Source organism: Lethenteron reissneri, chromosome 52, assembly GCF_015708825.2.
Source record: "Lethenteron reissneri isolate LAM-NWPU_2019-01 chromosome 52, ASM1570882v1, whole genome shotgun sequence".
In the NCBI taxonomy this organism is placed as follows: Eukaryota; Metazoa; Chordata; class Hyperoartia; order Petromyzontiformes; family Petromyzontidae; genus Lethenteron; species Lethenteron reissneri.
In genome coordinates this window covers 2,541,660-2,561,359 of record NC_083830.1, presented here as the reverse complement: position 1 = coordinate 2,561,359, position 19,700 = coordinate 2,541,660, and the positions used below count along the sequence as shown (strand labels likewise).

The 19,700-nt window shown below is 51.2% G+C and overlaps 1 protein-coding gene across 1 annotated transcript; it reads left to right on the top strand.

Annotated features, from left to right (window-relative positions):
* The first annotated feature begins 594 nt into the window (after positions 1-594).
* On the top strand, positions 595-19,127 carry LOC133355964 (sal-like protein 3). The gene is made up of 3 exons (XM_061573424.1): positions 595-1,183; positions 11,461-14,774; positions 15,657-19,127. The coding sequence occupies exons 1-3, from the start codon at positions 1,105-1,107 to the stop codon at positions 16,434-16,436; spliced, it is 4,173 nt and encodes a 1,390-aa protein (XP_061429408.1). The 5' UTR covers positions 595-1,104; the 3' UTR covers positions 16,437-19,127.
* Positions 19,128-19,700: the final 573 nt, after the last annotated feature.

The following is a 19,700-nucleotide window of genomic DNA, read 5'->3' as shown; positions in this document are numbered from 1 at the left end:
GTGTGTGTGAATTCATAACGAGATGCAGCAGCTTCATTACTCGTGCGCTTAATCATATTCCAGCCTCCGTTTAAACCGTGACCCGGTGCACCCCTCACGGTGACCTCAAATTCTGCACAGATTTTTGTTCCCTATTGAGTAGTGCAAGCTATATACCCACTACCTTCACCCCCTCTCTCTCTCTCCTCCTCTTGCACTCACAACCCCCATACCCCCTCCCTCCTCAACATCCCCTTCCCCCATTCCGCTCACCGCACCCATCCACATCATTCCCTCCGCTGATTCATGCAAGTATTTCTTCCACCCGCCCCCGAATTCTCTTTCTGTGTCTGTGCGTGAGAGGGACCCCCCCTCCCTCTCACCGCCCTTCACCATCCCCACCCTTCGCCATCCCCACCCATACCACCCATCACCACTCACCCACCCAACCCCACCCCATCAAGCCAAGCCACCCATCTACCCAATCCACAACCCGAGCCACCCCTTACCAACTCCCACCGCGCGCGCGCGCTCTCGCTACACACACACACAAAACGGACGCGCTAATTGTTTAAGATCGAATAACTCGCATAATCTGGGGAGGGGGTGGGGGGTATAACGTGTCCAATCGGAGCGCTAGGTAAAGCATGCATCATCATTACAGCCACCACGACCATCATCATCATCACCACCACCACCGTTGCGAGATCATCGCATGCACGCGGTAGAATGTGCGTGGCTCACTCGGACAGCTCGTTTTTGCGAGCGCCCATTGGCAAGAGCCTCTTGTGTTTTCTCAAGGGGTTGTAGGTGTAGTCGTCGTGGGCTGTTTTGTATACCCCCCCCCCCTCCTCCTACTCCGACTCGCTGTTTGGGGGGGAACAAGAGAAACGTGGAGCAAGAACTACAAAACAGTTGCTGTGAAGATCGCTTTTTGTTGTGCGTCGCTGTTACCGGCTGCTGCTGCCGCCGCTAGCGAGCTGATCAGCGGCTTACTAGAGGGGTCGGGCTATTGCTTGCTGCTACTGCTGGTGGTGGTTGTGGTGGTGGTGCTGGTGGTTGTTGAAAGATAGAGAGAGGGGAGGGGGGGGAGAGCCGGTGTCTGCGGGACACCAGGCTGACGAAATGTCTCGGCGGAAACAGACGAAGCCTCAGCAGCACTTCGGCGAGAGCGGTGAAGGCGGACCCGACTCTTCGGAGAGCGGTGAGTGCGTTCGCGAGATGTCCCTCCGCTTCCTCTTCCCCCCCCCCCCACCGTCTCCTCGAACTTTTCATCGCGCTCATGGCTCACTTTTTGTTTGTTTGTTACGGGACCCCGTATCACCCTCCCGTCTGCCACGGTCCAATCCACTGCTGGATGAAGGCCTCTCCGAGCCGCCGCCATCTCTCCACGTTCCTGTGACGATGTTTTTTTTGTTGAATGATAATGACAAATAATCCAACCGCGAGCGCCCGCAACGCGAGTTGACTTTCATCGTTCCGTCTCCATCCATCGGGGTTGTCGGCCGAACGGTTCCGGCTTGTGGAAGAGCCGCGCGCTCCGTTCGGGACATCGTCCCGCAGGGCCCATCCGTCTGTGTCGTGTGTTTGTGTTTAAAGGGACGCATTGCTGCATCCATAGTTACACTGCTAGAGTGCGTACAAAGTTGCGTAGCAGTGCCTGCCCCCCCCCCCCTTCCACCGCTTGTTCGCACAGCCATCGACGGCTACGAACCTGTCCCCCCCCTAACCTCCTCCCCCCCCCCCCGTGATTATTCGCCGCCTGCGTTATGAAACCCGAGTTCGATTCCCGGCCACGGATACATTTCCCGCACGGATGAACACCGTGCGAAGTTGCATACTCTTACTTGGGAGATGTTCGTATGTTTAACGAGAGTAATACTTGTGTAATGTTGCATGCTTGGTTCTTACTGTGAAGTCTCGCTCTATCTTTGTTGCACAGCCACGTGATTTGGATGCGCGGAGTTGAATGTCTATGATCGAATAATGTAGTTGCATGTGGGTATGTTCGTTCGTGAATAGATTTGAGCACGCGAACGTAAATACTCGCGCTATCGCACACAAACACACGCGTTCACCGTTACATCAATAATTTCATAGCTACCATACACGTATATGCGTGCACGCGATTAATGCGCGCACACGATGCATAGCAACACTGCAGTAACAGCGGTGATTCCACGTGCTATCCAACAGCCGCATGCGAGTGTGCGCGCATGACGAGGACCTTCTCGAGAAACTTCACCACTCACTCGGCATGCAACTTCGACCTTGTTAACGATGGGGACCGCCCGATCGGGGTGTTGCGAGACGTTTTGGTATAATTCAATAAAACACAATTGAATAATCAGAGTAACGTTCAGCCCATTGGCGATCCACTGCTGGGGAGAAGGGAGGTCGTTTAAAGCCATACTTCACCACGCTGGTCAATAGGGGAGCGGGGAGGGGGGTGTGCGGATCGCTTTCCCCGCTCGTCTGTGGTTCCTGCTCGCTCATTCTGCGTCGTCCTCTCTCTGCGAGAGCGAGCGGAACCGTGCGTGGCAGCGGTGCGTTACAGGATGATGTTGTTGTTGTCGTTGAAAGGCGGCCCAGAAACGGTTCGTGTATCACCTCGCCACCGATGTTCGTCGCAGTCGGGGAATCGAACGCAGTTCTCCCGGGTTCTTGGGAGCGCAGTGCGCTAACCACTGCGCCACCGCTCCGCCACACAATTGAACACGTGTAGCGAACGCACGTTCGCGTCTTAACTGCAGTGTTGTAATCGTCTTGAGATGCGGTGTCATTTAGATATGACTGTGTATTCCAAATGTTGTACAGTTTACTTGGTGTTTAAAACGATGATTGCCGTTTGTATCCCTGGGTAAAAACACTGCTTTTAGAACTATATCCTATATCTTACAAAAACAGGCGTACGTTCCGTTCCGTACGTGTGCGCGCGTGCATTTATCCGCTTTGATGAACGATGTACATGCATCAAGAATATGGAGACAACTCGTCACAAAGAAAATGGAACAAAAGGCGAGGAAGCGTGGAGTAAAAAAAAGAGGCGTAGACCACTGAGGCGCTTTGGAATTGCCAAGAGAGAGAATGAGGAGCACGTGGGGAGCTGGGAGGGGGTAGAACACAACACAGGCCACTTGGTCACGTAATCATATCGCCTGTTGATACAACCAAATAACAACGGTGGGCTTGGACACAATACATCGCTCGAAGGGTCCCGGGATGACGAGTTCGGGAGACTTCACGACCATGCCGAGATGTCGCCATGAAATCCGTTCGCGCGTCGTCGGGGCCGAGATGGATGGCGACGGCGGCGTGGGGATAGGAGGTGGAGGGAGGCCTTTCATCCAGCAGTGAATAGACCATGGCTGACTGATGATGATGATGCTTCAGGCCTACAACCCCATGGGGGGGGGGGGGGGGTTACGATGATATACAAAGCGGGCGTTGGCACTCAACTATATGAAGGGCGCAGCGCGTTAATAACAGCAACCACAATCAGTCGGTCATCGGTTGCGATTTGTGTTTTTGTTTACGCTTCCTGTAGAGGTTTGATTTCTATTTGAGACGATCATCAACATCAGCCATGGTCCAACCCACTGCTGGAAGAAGGAATGCCTCCAAAGCAGCTGCCACCTCTCGATAAACCTACAGCGCAAGAATCCACCTTGCACACGCGCTGATCCCACGCTCCATCTCCACACTGGACGTCACCCTGGACGCGTTCCGTTGCCCCCCGGCTGCCGCTCCATCACCGTTCTATAGACCATGGCCTCCTGCTCAAGCCAACTCAACTTTGCTCAACAGTTCGATTGATGTCCCAGATCTGGGCACCTTCTCTAATCCACGCGTTCCTCCTCTTTGTCTCGCAATACAAAATCCAAGAATGCATCTATATCCGTGCTTTGAGCTCTTTCAAGTGTTAATTGAGTTTCGTGGAAGCTCAAGTTTTCCGTACCACATGCAACGGAGTGAAATTATGTATAAAGGCAGTAGCTTCGCACCAACTAAATTCAAATGCCAGGATAACTTGATGAATTATTTTAGTTTTGTCTTTACGGGGTTTGCTTGTTTTTTTAAAGTATTTTTAAATTAAACTCCAGTGGTTGTCTGTTAAGCCATTCGCCACACTGACCAGCGTGGTGACGTATGGCCAAGCAAGCTACCACGACCCATCCAGCAGTTGATTGCCAACAGGGGGGGATGCGCGTGATTTCGCTGCTGTTAAAAATGAAAGTCGGGATGTAGCATCAGATCTCGTGGCGTGGTGGATTGCAAGCGACGTCGTAATTCACAGCCATCCTTGAATCCACTGAATACTGAAGGCCAACACCCCCAACTCACCGCGCATCTTGTCGGTGTCCACCGGAAATATTCGACCATACTTCACCACGCGGGTCATTCGTGTGTCACGAAAGTGCGTGATGCGTCGTAGAGCACTTATGAGTGGTTAATTTTATTGTTCCTAAGTTGGCCCGAGATTATGAAATATTATTGACCAGCGTGGCGGGGGTGTGGGGGGGGGATACCCCCCCCCCCCTTCGCCCCCCCCAGGTACCTTACCTACCGATGTCCAAGCACGTGGGCCCCCCACTGCGCACGCTGCTGTAGCCGCGGTCATTGTAACGGTACGGATCCTAATCCGTAACAACCACCCCAACGTGGGTCATCACCATTAACGTCACGAGCAGCGACAGAGTGTCCATTTTTTAGGTAGTGTGGTTCCCGCCATAGGAACGTGGAATTCCCACCACTGGCCTCGTGCGTGCTGTCACTCCTCGCTGTGTCCGACTTGTTCAGCTGGTGGTGTTTAGTCCAGGTGACTTGCGTGCGGAGAGTACACGGTACAGTCCCCGTTGTCGGAGTCGTCTTCGGGATGAAGGAGTTGAGGGGGGTGGGGTCACGGAGGTCGTTTGGCCATATTTCACCACGCTGGTCGGTACGGGTTGGTTTAAAATTAATATTGGGGTGCGATGTTGTGATCTCGTGCTACGCTGGGTCATCGTATAACGAGATTGTGCCCTAATGTACAGCTGTGTTGCGTCCATTTTAACAAAGACAATAGCGATCGTATAAAAATAATAATACATGACTTAAAGCTTTCGTGACTGCAGGGATTCATTCTTTGGGTCTTTTGGTAAAGTCACGGAGATAGTTTATTTGTTATTTTCTTTGAACCTATCTCCGTGACTTTACCGAAATACCCAAATACTATAATAATACCCGACTTTGGTTATTTATGAAAGACTTAACCGAGTTTCAAGAATAATTTTCAGGAGGGTTCTGCATTGCAATGTTTGGCCAACTCGTCCGCGATTTGTGAACAAGATTATCGGCGTCAAAACCCACCACCCATGTGGGAGACGCCACCCAAACCACCTGATAGGGCCTGGATATTCAGGACGTGGTGTTTATCGCTTGCCCAGTTCAGAATCTATAAGCTAGATCTGGTATGTCCAGGGCAAGTCTCCCATCTAAACACAGTATACAACTAACCATGATCGCCCTCCTGCTCGCCTTGATAATTATTCATGCGATGAGATGGGGAGACGCATTCGCAGGGTAAATCCGTTTAAAGCTAAAGGCATAAACCACACACATCTGTGTGTATCCGCTCTGTCGGAATATAAGCTACGCTAACCGTGTGCCGTGTTTACTGCAGTCCAAACGTGTACATAACGGCACGTACATACTTTTAAGACTATAATTCATTACTTCGTTATTTAATACAGTATAGAAGAGAACATCGTGAGTACATGGGTTGCGTGTAATGTAAGCTACAATGGTGTACCGGATGGGATGGAAGGATATAAACATTTGGTACCTCGATATAGTCGAGTCTATATGCTTACATCTGAAAGGGCAAAACTTTACGAATTTGGGCTCTCCCAAAAATGACGACGAGAAGTGTTGATTGATAGGGCGGGCGGGGGGGGCGGGGGATTTCGACCCTTTAAAAGTTCCACATTTGCTAAGCCCGCGTGCTAAACACCGTCGGTGAACCGAGTCATTTCCCTCTGGCCGAGTGCGACGCTGAAGCCGACAGAAAGCGGGCGAGGCCCGCTAATGGATGTGCACAACAACACTAGTCGGGTTTCTGCAGTGCTGGTAGGACGCAGTGGTGTGGCAGCGGGTAGCGGACTGCGCGTCTGAAAACCTGCGACTCGAGATCAAGCCCCAGTCCGCAGCTTGTCATCACTGGGCGAGTGGTTTTAAAAAAAAAAATATCTGAACCGGTCCCCGGGGTGACCCATTTCACCAAACCCACGCTGACCAGCGTGGTGAAGTATGGTCAAAAAATGCCTTGGACCGGCATTGAATTTTGAAGGCTTTCCAATCCAGCAGTGGATTGACGGCGGAATGTTTTTTTTATTCATAGTCGTGTTGGTGTTCAATGGTTGTGTGTGTATATACACACAGCATAGTGTGCAATAACACCTTTGTATTCATATTCTAACAAATTGAAAGGTTTGGTATAGTTAACTCATTAAACTAGTGTGTGCATACTTTAACTTTTCCTTTTTACCATACTTCATCGCGTTTGTCAAATGTGTATACTATAGCTCGTGAGTTTTCGATATTGGATTTCATACATGTTAAGCATTAAAACCCTGTCAGATTTAATGGGATGTACACATTATAATTTTGTAGATATTGAACGTAATATCCAAAATAATAATCGTAAGGTTGGGATGATGGCAGTGGCGCATATCTGCTGGCTATGAATTCGATTTCGACTCCCGTCCACACGGCTATCACCAATGCTGAATGATATCTGAAACCAATCTTCTTCCTCCAAACTTTACAATATTCAGAGTAGTGAAGTATGGTCAATCAACCCCCCCCCCCCCACAACCGAAAGTCAATTGATGGAGATTTGATATCAACCACTGTTAAATATCTACAGTTCTAAAGAAGCGTTCAATCAGATATGGTGTTCGAGTACTCTTAAAAAGAAAAACATAACTGCTCAACGTGAAACCATGCATTGTACTACATGAAAGTTTTATGTTATGTACATATACAATTATTATACATTAACGATTATTCCTCCTGTTTTAATACGAACTCGTTTCAGCGAAAGATCTTGCTGTGCCCAACTGGTGGCCTCTCCTACGTTGTCTTCAATGATGGAATGGTTTTGATTGATATGTAATATACGATATGTGTAATCATAATCCATGTGCAAATTTATACTGAACACGATTACTACTCAAAGTAATAATTCGCGTCATTGTGTATAATGCCAAAAAACAATGAAGAAGCGCGCGATGAGGCTATGGATTTATTCTTTAGTTCCGTATAACAAGACCTGAAGCGTAGTATCGATCCTGGGACTCGCATAGCGCACAGATCGCGGGAGTGTTCCTCCCCTGCCTGTAAACATCTGGTGGGCAGGTTCACCGACGTCGATTCAAGCGAGCCTGCCTCTGCTGCTGCTGCTGCTGCTGATGAGACGCTGAATGTCAAAACCGGTCCAGAGTTTTGCTTTTGAGTCTGAAAAGGACGCTGCCGATATCGATGCACGCGCCCAGGAGGTCGCGTGTGGTGCGGCTGATGGCACGAGTAAGACATACTTGTACAGTCCCGTGTTTTCACGTGGAGACGAGACGGATTATTACAGTGTGTGTGTGTGAAGGCGACTTTGCTCATTTATTTGGTTAGCAGGCGACGTTTCGGGTAATGGCCCTTCTTCATAGCGGTGTAAATCAGTATTACTCCGTCGCGCGCTGTTCGGTGCGAATTGGAGAGGGAAGCTTGGGACCGGTTCAGATATTGCTCGCCACTGATGTTAGCCGTGACTGAGAATCGAACTCAAAGAATTTGTGTTCGTGGCCAGCAACCGCTCACCCCCCCCCCCCCCCCATATTGATATGTGCCATTTATGGTCACATCAATAACAGCATCGCACGCGACTGCTGTGTAATACTTTACCCCACTCCCTTGGCACCTGACCCAACCACGGATTCTCCCCCCCCCCTCCACTTCAACCCACAATGAGCAGCGTTTGGCGAAGTATGATTCAAACGTCTCCCACGCGGGGGCGGTGAGGATGAGGCATTCGTGGGTTGAACACGGGGGGGGGGGGGGGGCTGTGAAGTACTTGCAGGAATGACACCCGAGAGGAAGATGAGCATGGTGGTGGGCTGCTGCTGCTGCACTTGAGGGCTGTGTGCGCGCTGTGTGCGTGCTGTGTGCGCGCTGTGTGCGCGTGCTGTGTGCGGGAGCGGTTTCGCGCGCCGTGCTACGAACCCGGCGAGGCGAGTTCGATTCCCCGCTCACGGCCACCAGCACCGCTGACGATTTGTAATTAAGCGATGCAGCCGCACTCCCCCCTCCCCTCCCCTAGGTCGACTCGGCGTCAAATGATTACCTGTGTGCGATGCGTGAACATCGCCACTAGGGAGATGAAGGCGACCGGGCGTGGTGTTAGCCACCATAATACCACCTCGTGTGCCGTGCCGGCCTTCATAAAAGTGCTCGCTTAGCAACACTTTGCCCCAAACGTATGCAAAGCCTGGTGGGGGGGGGGGGGGGTCTTTGTCTTTTGTTTATTTGTTGACGCGGCAAGTCCCATTGTTCATAAAAAAAAACTATAGAATGCAAAATCTTAAGTAGAAAAACCGGTCCCACACCTCCCCGGCCGACCCCATTCACAGAATACGCAGCGCCACCCATCCCGATCTAGCGTTTAGTTTTTGTTTTAATAAGCCTCCAAGAAGCACGAGAGAGTCTAACAAATAAAAGTTGATGTTCCAAAGTCAAATAATACCGGTTTAACACGTAGCCTCTCGCGACCCATTATCCATAAACAATAATAATTTTCAGACCAAACAATAATTTTCAGACCTTAGGCAATCCGCTGCTGGATGAAGGCTGATCGGTACGGGGCAAGGCAGTTGGGGCACGTAGTGGGATGCCCATGGTCGGGCTCGTAAATCCTCTTCACCACGGCCGCGGCCAGGAGTCGAACCCAGTTTTCCGGGTTTGTAGCGCAGTGCGCGATCCACGCCGTGTGTCTGTCGGTCGTTGCGAGCGATTTGACCATACTTCACCGCGCTGGTCTCAGTGTGGGTTTGTGAAGGGGTCTAGGCGTGGGGGGGGGGGGAGAGATTAGGGCAGGGAGTTGCAGTATATCTCTGACGCTTTAAATGATCCACCCCGTGTCTTTAGCTGAAGCTATGGGTGCATTTCTTCTAAATGGCGAGTTTGTAGAAACAACGGTGTCATCTATCATCAACAAGTGGTCATCGTCACGCCGATTGTCCTTGCCTACCGCCATCGTCAGCGGCCATGTTCGCTTCACTGCTGGATGGAGGAGGCTTTCCCATCATGCCGTCGCCATCCTCGTGGGCTCTTGCGATGCCCCTCCATGTGAATGATCTTGGACGGTCGTGCTCTCTCCGTGCGGGTCGTCCCTGGCTCACGGATGCGTTCCTTCCCATTCTTCCACTCTCCATCCTGACCACCGGCCATCGTGTGTTGTCCTTCCCCCCGCTCCTCCGATTTTAGCACGGTTGGCTAAGTACGGTGCGAAAGAAGTTCAACGTACGTACATCCCTGCTGGCCACGTGGTGTTTCTGGCCCGAAGCTTGCTTACTTTAATAAACAACTAAAATGGAACTTGCCATACTCGTTAATAACACTGGCCATAAAATAAAAAAAATGCATAGTCAAATACATAATCGGCGACGTTTTGTGAATGACTGGACCTTATCGATAGCACACAAAGAGTGAGATCTTTAATAAAGGTAGGAGACTGCACGTAACACCATTTGGGCCTGGTGAGAATAATTTCTTTTTTACTATTTTCTGATAAAAAAATGTAAATAGGCATATGATGAGTTACCTAGCAGCAGCCATTGTATGTTGAACTTCTTTTGCACTGTACGTAGCCAACCGTGCTAATTCGTAGGTGCTTTGCTAAATGCAGCAGCAGTATCTGTGTGATGTGTTTAATTCTTACTAATCATAAAGGGGGTCTTGGCTTTGTCTGCGTTCTCTGATCTACGTGTTTTTCCAATATTATGATCCTCTGGTTCTGTTGATCTCTTCACGTGTCCCAACAATGCCTTTTCGTTCGATTTGCATCGCTTAATCGCATCTCGTCATGGCATATTTTTACCATTCTCAATAAGTATGATTAACTAAATATACCCCAACGTAATGTAACCCCTCGTGGTGATGTAACCGCTGACCTATGTCAAAAGGTAAAAAAACACTCCAATGGTAGCCTTTGTTGAATTGAATACACTTTTAATTTTGATCTAAATTTTCAATAAGTTTCATTTTAAATAATTTGAAATTACATCTTTACCAGGTTAGGCCAACTGAGCTTACATAGTCACAAATGATAGCTCAACAAAGTGGCTTATCACGTGGACATTTATCGCAGCCAAGCAATCTAAACGCACGTTTCTAAAATGCGGAGGAGAAAACCGGTGCACCTGGAGAAAAATCTACGCGACCACGGAGAGAACAAGCAAACGTCAAATATACAGCAGGCGTCAGGGTCGGGATCGAACCCACAACCTCCTGTGTACCAGGCGAGAGCGTTAACATCTCGGGTGGCCTGTGCATGCAGTATACATATGATACCTTCTCGTTAAGCTATGACAGTAACGGTACTTCACCTGGGGGCCTGCCCCTTGTTGATTGCAGTGTCATTCTTGTATCCAGCCCTTTGTCAATCCACTTTCTGGATGCAGGCCTCCCCTATGCCGTGTCGGTCATTGAGCTTGTTGAGCATACTTCACCACCCTGGTCACTGCGGTTTTAGTCGTATCTGAACTGATACTCGGGGCGGTGGGAGCATCGCTCGGCATTTACCCGTGGCCTGGAATCGAACCCCGATTGCCAGGTTCATGTAGCCCGGTGCCACTTAACCACACTGCTGGCTCTGTTTTGATGGCCGCATCGTGCTTCCTCTACAACTAGGCATGGGCAGGACCTCATCCAGCAGTGGATTGGCCAATGTCTGTAAATAATACCAGTATCTATATGTAATGTGATTATAATTTTTTTGTGATTTTTGGTGCTTGGCCTGTAGAGGTTTTGAAATGAAAAGTTGTTTTCTCAACAATTGCTGTTATTTTAGTGAGGGCACAGTGTATATTTTCCTCGATGTGATTTTAATATCTGGGAATTTTAAGAAACTATTGAATGCTTATAACCAAGACTGGTAATACAATCTACATACACAGTACAGCATATGCATAATCACCAACGGTAGGCGATTCATACATGAATTTTCAGGAATGTATAAAGAATTTGATTATATTGCATGAATAATAATTTAGCATATTTGCTCTTTGAACTATACTCCAACAGCATGAGACTTTTACAAAGGTAAGATTGTGCTTTTTCGCCAACAGTTGTATGGTCGGGGAATCTTTATGGCGTCCGCTGCGACGAGGTCATGCTTGCTCACGAGCCTCTCGCTTCTGCACCCCCCCGCCCCCTGTCTCTTGTCCCCCACAGCTTGCTCCTCGGCGCTGAACCAGAGCGGCGGCGATGGCGCCAGCGACAAGGGCAGTCCGCGGGCACACGTCTGCGACAGCTGCTGCGGCCAGTTCCCCACAATGGCTGCCCTCGGCCAGCACATGGAGAGCTGCGGCAAGGCCCCCGCTGTTTTCATCGTCGAGGAGAGTGACAAAGTCCCGCCGGACGACGGGAGCCCGGGCAACGGAATCGCAGTCCTCCGGGAAGGATTCCCGGTCGCCGTCGCCGTCGCCGTCCCCAATGGCGACGGCAAAACCAAAGCTCCGCATTTCCCCGACGACTCGCCGCCGCCCCTTGAAGGCAGCAAGCGCTTCAGGGCAGACTCCAGCGGCTCCGTGGGAGGCCACGCCGTGACGTCGTCGTCGAGTGGCGGCGGCGGTGGCAAAGGGAAGGTGAATGGATACTCTTCGTCCGAGGCGCTTGAGGTGGGACGCTCTGAGAAGGCGGCGGCAGCAGGCGGTAGCAAGGTGGCCATGTCTGGCGCGGCAGCGAGCTTGCCATTCATCGTGGAGCAGCTCGTGTCCCTGCACCAGCAGCAGATGAACCAGCTCCACCTCATCGAGCAGATACGGAGCCAGGTGACGCTCATGGTGGCGGCTTCGTCCGCGGCCGCCGCGGCTGCGGCCGCGTCCATCCCAATGCGCCTCAACCACGCGGCGAAGATGACTACGACGATGGCGCCGCTGGGACGACCGCAGCCGATCCACGTCGCCACGTCCAGCGTCTCCGCGGCGACCAACTACATTCAGGGTGGCAGCCTCGTGAGTGCTATGAGCTCGCCGGGCATCCTTCCATCGTTCGGAACCATGACCACTTCGTCCCCCGGCCTGGTGTACCCCATTCTGACGAGGCTGCCCCACGGCGTCGTGCCCTTCCAGAGCCAGCACGGCGAGCCGGCGCTGTCCCACGGCAGTCGCCACCGTAGGAACCGGCACCTGTCGGAACGCAAGGCCGGCGGGGAGGAGGTGTCTGCGGCGGCGGCGTCGTCGGCGGCCATGGCGGCGGTGAGCTTCATAAAAAACAAATGCCGCTACTGCGGGAAGGTGTTCGGCAGCGACAGCGCCCTGCAGATCCACCTGCGCTCGCACACAGGCGAGCGCCCCTTCAAGTGCAACATCTGCGGCAGCCGCTTCACCACGCGTGGCAACCTCAAGGTGCACTTCCAGCGTCACAAGGAGCAGTACCCCGACATCCCCATGAACCCGCACCCCGTGGCCGAGCACTTGGACAACGTCGTGACCAAGTCGGGGCTTCCCTACGGCATGAGCATCTCGGCCGAGGAGTCGGCGGCGGTCCGCGAGAACGACAAGATCGCCTACCCTCCCCTTAAGCCGAGCGACGATGGCGCCTTCGGCATCGGCGGCATCGGCGGCAGTGACAAGCTGTCGTCGGTGAAGGTCGAGCGGGGCATGGGCCAGGGCGGCCGCGACGACGAAACGGCGGTCAGCTTCGCGACGTCCACCAACTACATGTTCTACAACAAGATGAACTCGCTGAGCAACTCGGAGGCCTCGGCACACGTGAGTCGCGCCAACTTCGAGGAGCGGCTGCGGAGCGACTTCTCGTACGGCAGCGGCGGTGGCGGCTTTCCGGACCCCAGGCGGCGCTCGGAGACGTCCAAGCTGGAGCAGCTGGTGCAGAGCCTCGAAGAGCGGGGCCTGCCCGGTGGCTCCGCCGGCGCTCCCGGTGACGACGGAGCGGGGGTCGGCGCCGTGCCCAACCAGTGCGGCGTGTGCCATCGCGTGCTGAGCTGCCCGAGCGCGCTCAAGGTGCACATGCGCACGCACACGGGCGAGCGGCCGCACAAGTGCAAGGTGTGTGGCCGGGCCTACACCACCAAGGCCAACTTGGTGCTGCACTACGCGGTGCACCGGGGCAAGCCGGCCGTGCGCGCGCTCCACTCGTGCCCCATCTGCCAGAAGCAGTTCACCAACGCCATGGTGCTGCAGCAGCACATCCGCATGCACATGGGCGGGCAGATCGGCGGCAGCGGCAACGAGAGCGAGGGGGGGCCGCCGTCCGCCCCGGGCTACGCCGCTGCAGTGGCTTCCCCCGAAGCGGGCGAGACGATGAGGGTGGTGGTGGCGGCGGCGGCGGCGGCGGCGGCGGCTCCGGCGGAGGATGAGGAAGAAACGGGCGATCGCTACGCCGGCGAGCGGGACAGACCGGCGGAGGAGGCCGCGAGCTACTTGAGCGGCGACAACATGGAAACTGCCGAGGGGGGATCTGCCGACGGCGAGAATCGCGATGCGGACGACGACGAGGAGGAATTTGCCGACGCGAGGGACACCAGTTTCACGGAGGGAGCTGCGGAACCCGGGCCCAGCTTCAGCCAAGGGCCGTCTCCGCCCGGCTCCGTGTCATCCGACGCATCCACCGGAAAGAAGCCCAAGTCGGGCCTGTTGAATTTCAGCCAGGAAAGCTTCAACGGCATCACCGAGGGCGACGCCTCCAGCCAGGATGGCACGCTGAGCTTCAAATATGGGGAGTTCTCGCGCATGGACTTCAGCCCTGCGCCGTCCAGCGCTGCCTCCCTGTCCAACGGCAGCACCAACGACCACCGGCTGAAGCTGCTTGCCCTGGTGGGCCTCGGCGAGGGCTTCAACCCCATCAAGACGGAGTCCAACGCGGAGGGGAGCAACGATGGCATGGCGGACCAGAGCCAGGAGAATGGCTCCTTTCGCTCGTTCTCGCCCTACGATCAGAGCAAGGGCAAGGCCACCACCTGCGACATCTGCGGCAAGCGGTTCCCATACCAGAGCGCCCTTGACATTCACTACAGGAGCCACACCAAGGTGCGGCCGTTCATCTGCCCCATCTGCAACCGTGGCTGCACCACCAAGAGCAACCTCAAGCAGCACATCCTGACCCACCGCAAGGGGTACTCGGCAGAATTTCTTGGCCAGAGCTTGGAAGAGAGTGTCGGCTCTGGCACGGGCCTCGTGGCTCGGGCCCTGTCGCTTCCTGGCGACGCCGTCAACGGCTTCAAGCAGGAGCCGCCGTCCGTCGCTCCGCCGTCCGAGGGCGAATCGCCTTCGCCCGGCCAGGCGCTGGGCCTAGGCCTCGGGATGGGCCTGCCGCGAGGCTTCCTGCAGAGCCTCGTGTCGCCGCGGTCGTCCTCCACGCCGCCGTTCGCGAGCCGCCGCTCGAGCAAGCAGCACAACTGCCCGGTGTGCGGCAAGAATTACTCGTCGGCGAGCGCCCTGCAGATCCACTCGCGCACGCACACCGGCGAGAAGCCGTACGCCTGTTCCGTGTGTGGCCGGGCGTTCACCACCAAGGGGAACCTCAAGGTGCCGATTATTTATTTTACCGCGCTTTGCAATTTAGGCTGAAAGCCTTTAATGCGTTGTCTGTCTGTCTCTCTGGGTATCCTACCATGGAATTCACGTCTGTCTGTAACATGAGGGTAGTAATGATGATTCCCCCCCCCCCCCCTCATCTAATTGTAATGCGAATAAAAAAAATAGATTTAACTTTCCCAACAGTTGCATAATACATGCAAAAGTGTCCGAAAAATTGGAAATGTGCAAACGCTTTTGGCCTCTGCTTCCGTCCTGCTAATTTAAATACTTCCGTGGACAAACGGCATTGAATAATCCATGTGTGTGCACGTTTTTTGGAAGCTTTGATTTAACAATGGCACATTCTTATCTTATTAGATGAAGGACAAATATATACCCTGCCCACACAGTGTTGCTTTCTCATGTCAGTGTTTTTTAGTTGGTTTTCAGCTTAGTAAAGTCAAGGTACATCTTGGTAAAGTAAGATCAAGCCTTTAAACATGTTTTCCTCCTCGCATACCATTTATTTATCGAATGCTGGATGAAGGCGTCCAAGCCTTTTCCTTGGAGGCCCAGGCCTGGTTCAGATAATTGTCACTGGTCGCCGGGTTCATAGTGCAGCACGCTAACCGCTACACTATCGCTTCGTAAGGACAGTCTCGTATTTCCATGCATTGCGGCTCCGGAAAGATAAAAAATGTCTCTTGTTATTTTGGTTGCCGCCCCCCCCCTCCCTTCCGCTCTCTAAGTGCTCGCTGCGAACAGCACTTGCCCTAAGCTCTGTTAAGGCTATATGGAGGAGACCTTTTGTTTTAAATGTACGTGATGTGCTTTCGGCACCTAATAAGGCAATTGCCGATGTTCTCCCGTTGCCCATTGTACCACCGTCAGGTGCACATGACGACGCACATGTGGAACAGCGTCCCCGTGCGCCGCGGACGCCGCCTCTCCGCGGAGCTGCACCCTTGCATGCTCGACTCCGCCGTGCCACCGCCGTCGTCGTCCGACGCCTCCGACTCCAACGCGGCGACCGGGGAAGACGGCGTCGCCGGCAGCGGCAACGCCGACGGTGGCGGCGGTTCAATCGTCGTGAAGCACCCGCCGCCGCCGCCGCCGCCTCCGCCGCCGCCTCCCCATCACCTGGGCCACTTCCCTCCCGACGTATTCTCCGCTGGGCCCCATGCGTCAGGCCACCGGTCTGGGTCCGACCCGAATTTCTGGATCCAGTACGCGGCGCTGCTCGCCAACGGGTTGGCCGTGCCGCCGCCGCCACTGCTGCCGCCGCCGCCGCCGCCACCGCCGCAGCCGCTACTGCCGCCTTCTCTGCCCATGTCATCGGCGATGGTGGGAGCCGTGCCGGCGGTTGGGGGAGGTGGAGGAGTGGCAGGTGCTAGTGCTGGTGGTGGAGGAGGTGGTGGAGTCGGCATTGGCCTTGGTGGTGGCAGCAGCTGTGGTAGTAGTAGCAGCGGTAGTAGCGGTAGTGCCAAGGTGAACGAGATTTCGGTGATCCAGAACGTGGCTGTGCCCGGCACGCCGCCGAGATTTGGCGGAGGCGTTGGTGGCGAGGGAGACGAGCACGAGGAGGCAGCGGCGATGGAGCGGATGGTGAGCGAGGGAGAAGCGGCGCACCGATACGCGCGCTTCATGGATGCCGACAAGGAGCTGGCCTAGTGCCCTTCGTGCCGTTTTGATATGGCGATGATATTAGCTGTTGGGTTCATCGATAATGGTGGTGATGACGATATAGTAGTTCATGGCTGTGGATTCGTTCATGATGGCGATGATGATCAAGATGATAGTTGTGGCTTGATTGATAACGGCGATAATGATACATTAACTGGTGATGGCTGTGAATTCATTGTTGATGGTGATGATGATGGCTGTGCATTCATCGATAACGGCGATCATGGTGGGTCACGTTCATAGCTGTGGACTCATCGCGTCGACCGTGTTATTAGTCGTTGGATACTTGATGCCCTGGACTTAAAAGTTGGGCTGGTGCCGTCCCGTGTTAGATCTCTTGACTCTTGCATTAAAAACGCAGCACCCAGGACAAGTTTATTTCTTTGAAACAAAGTATTTTTTCCAGCAATCGATGTATGCCTTGAAGTAATAACGTCGTACATTTGTATTTTTTACACTTGACGAAGAGTCGCGTCAAACGAAAAAAAAGAATTGTCTGTCACTAAACGTGGAAGAAGTGAAAAAAATGATTGAATTATCTTTTTAAACATATGTTCCAGCTGCTTAAACCTCTACGCCATGGAACTGGCCTACACGCGTAAGTAAATAAGTAGAAAATAATAACGGGCGAGGGAATGTTTTCTGCATGCCCCGAATTGTTTGAAAGGTTGGGAATTGATGCGAATGCTATCATCACATTTGAACGGCGACAATGTTGTTTTATTTGGGCACGTGGCGGGCCTGCACAAAGCGTATTAATACAAAAAAGAGTGAGAACTAAAAGTTTAAAGTTTACGTTTCTAAAATACCACTGGTCGGTCGTGTTATTTTGATTAGCTTTTATATATTTGCAAGCGAGGTGAATTATTCCGTTTTGCCCAGAGGTCCCACTTCTAAGTTTTAAAAGGCCTAACGACATAATACAGTGAACAAATGATTATTTTAAGGCCGTGAAATGTTTTGACGTGTTTTTAAAATGAATTTGTGAAAGTCCGCCGAAAAGTTGTACGTTTTACGACGGACCACAGCGATAGAATTTGGCTTTTCTGTTGCTTTATGCATTGGCCTTATTGGTTGCAGCCGCCCAATTTTAACCGTACGGCACGTAAGTTCAGATCCCTATAACCGCTGACTTTTCAAGTCGTTTGTGGTGCCAGAATCAATGTTATAGGAACTGTACAAAATTTGGCAATGCCGTTATTAAAAAAAAAGTCATCAAATTGTTTCCGTATAAGATAATACCTGAGTGAAGTAAACTTAAAATAATTAGCATTGCTATATATTTCTTCAAATGGACCAAAATGTCTACGAGTGTGTGACCATTGCATACTTTGTGGCAATTTGTGCACGTAGTGGGCTTGTATATAATGTAATATGTTTACACGCGGAGGTGACGTAACAACACTTGGCAGTTTTAATAAACATGTTTTTAGACGGTAGTTCTTTTTTCAGGTTAGTGATTTACGCGTACATTTACACAACAAAATAAGCTCTCGTGACCATTTTTATATATCAATATGAAAAAAAAATCGAATGTTTTTTACCCCCCCCCCCCCCTCTTTACGTTATTGTTGATGCATAGACGTAGAAGGTGGCAGCGTTAAGCTGCGAGCTGTTTTATTTATTACTGCGTTTATCGTAGACTTGTTTTTTAGTGAAGTTACTTTTCAGGCATAGGGTGGGGTGGTTGTGACGATGGGGGGGGGGGGGAGCCTCGCCTATTGCAAACTGTATTTAAAAATATATATTCACTCAGGATAAGCTAATGGATGATGGAGTAAATTAAGTGGCTTTTTGTGAATCTGTTGAAAAGTGGAATGTAGGTGGGTACCACATTGTTCACTTTGTCGTGTTTTCACTTTTCATGTATAACAGGTCGTGTTAACGGAATACCAAAAAAAAGTTTTTAGTTTTTTTTAACCCCGTAAAGTGCTTGATGTCACATTTAGAAACCCACAATGAGAGTGAAGTGATTGTGAAATATTTGATACATTTAGTTTACAACCGAGTGCCTTCTTTGCTACTGATGAACATACTACTCGCTCTACCTCAGTGCCTTGTAAATATATATGCTTGAATCTTTGTTTGGTTAAAGTTGTTTTTTGTTGATAATCAGTCGTATAAAACACATTTTACAGCTTTTGTTAACTAATTAAAATATTTCTGGCCTGGTCTGCCTTAGTCTCGATGGTTATTCAGGAGGCCTTTGTGAAACAATGACATGCTACGATTTCTGGAAGTATAAAACATCCTCTCTTGAACTAAGTATTAATTATAGCTGGTTTACTACTTCAGTGGCAATATTTTTCCAACGTTTTTTAAAAGGGGGAAAAAAGTACTGTAATATTTATCAACCAATACCTCAATGTATTTACTGAATGTACGTAGGAGGAGAACTGGAATGTCAAATAAAATCAGGTTTGTTTTTGTATTGTTTAAAAAAAATGTTGACATCTTTTTATACGGTTCGTGAAGTGATGTTTTGGGTACGGGGGGCATATTTAGATAAGTTACGACTTAAGGGGGCGGCTATTTTTGGACAACGAGAAGTTTGTGGCAAGGGGGTGGATTTTCTCATCATAATTCTGATCGAAAAATGCATTTCTGTATTCGTAACAGGTCCGGGAGACATTCTTGAAGTGCCGTTGTTCATAGCGTCTGGAAAAAAAAAAACACATGTGCCTGGTTTGTTGAAAGATGCAGTGAGGGGAAATGCAGTGAAATAAATCTGTTCATGAATCACAGCTCGACTGCGCTTGTCTGCTCTTGTATGTGCATCGTCTGAGGGTGACATTGCCCCAAGATCATCAGTCTCTTGCGTCACCAGTTCTATGAACTTCTTCCACGCCGTACATAGCCAATCGTGGTAATCGGAGGTGTGGGAGGGGGGGAAGGACGACGAACTAAACACAAAGTGAAATTAAAATTAATACAAATAAAATAAAATATTAATTTTAATTTCATTTTTTACCTACGTGACTTTATCAAAAAAATATGAGCGAATCCTTGCAGTCACGAAAGCTTCAAATCTAGAAATAAACACAAAGCAGTTCTAAAAAAATGAGTTTTCAACCTATATTATTTAGAGGTGCATCGCTTCGGTGGCTTTCTAATATCGCAAGGAAGAACGTTCCAGACGACCGCAGAAGCGCATCTGAAAGCGCGCGGTGCGGTGAGACCGTCTTTGTTTGATGGCTTTGTTCGTGCAAAATGATCGTTATAAGAAGCCTGGAAATGCCATCGCTTGATGTA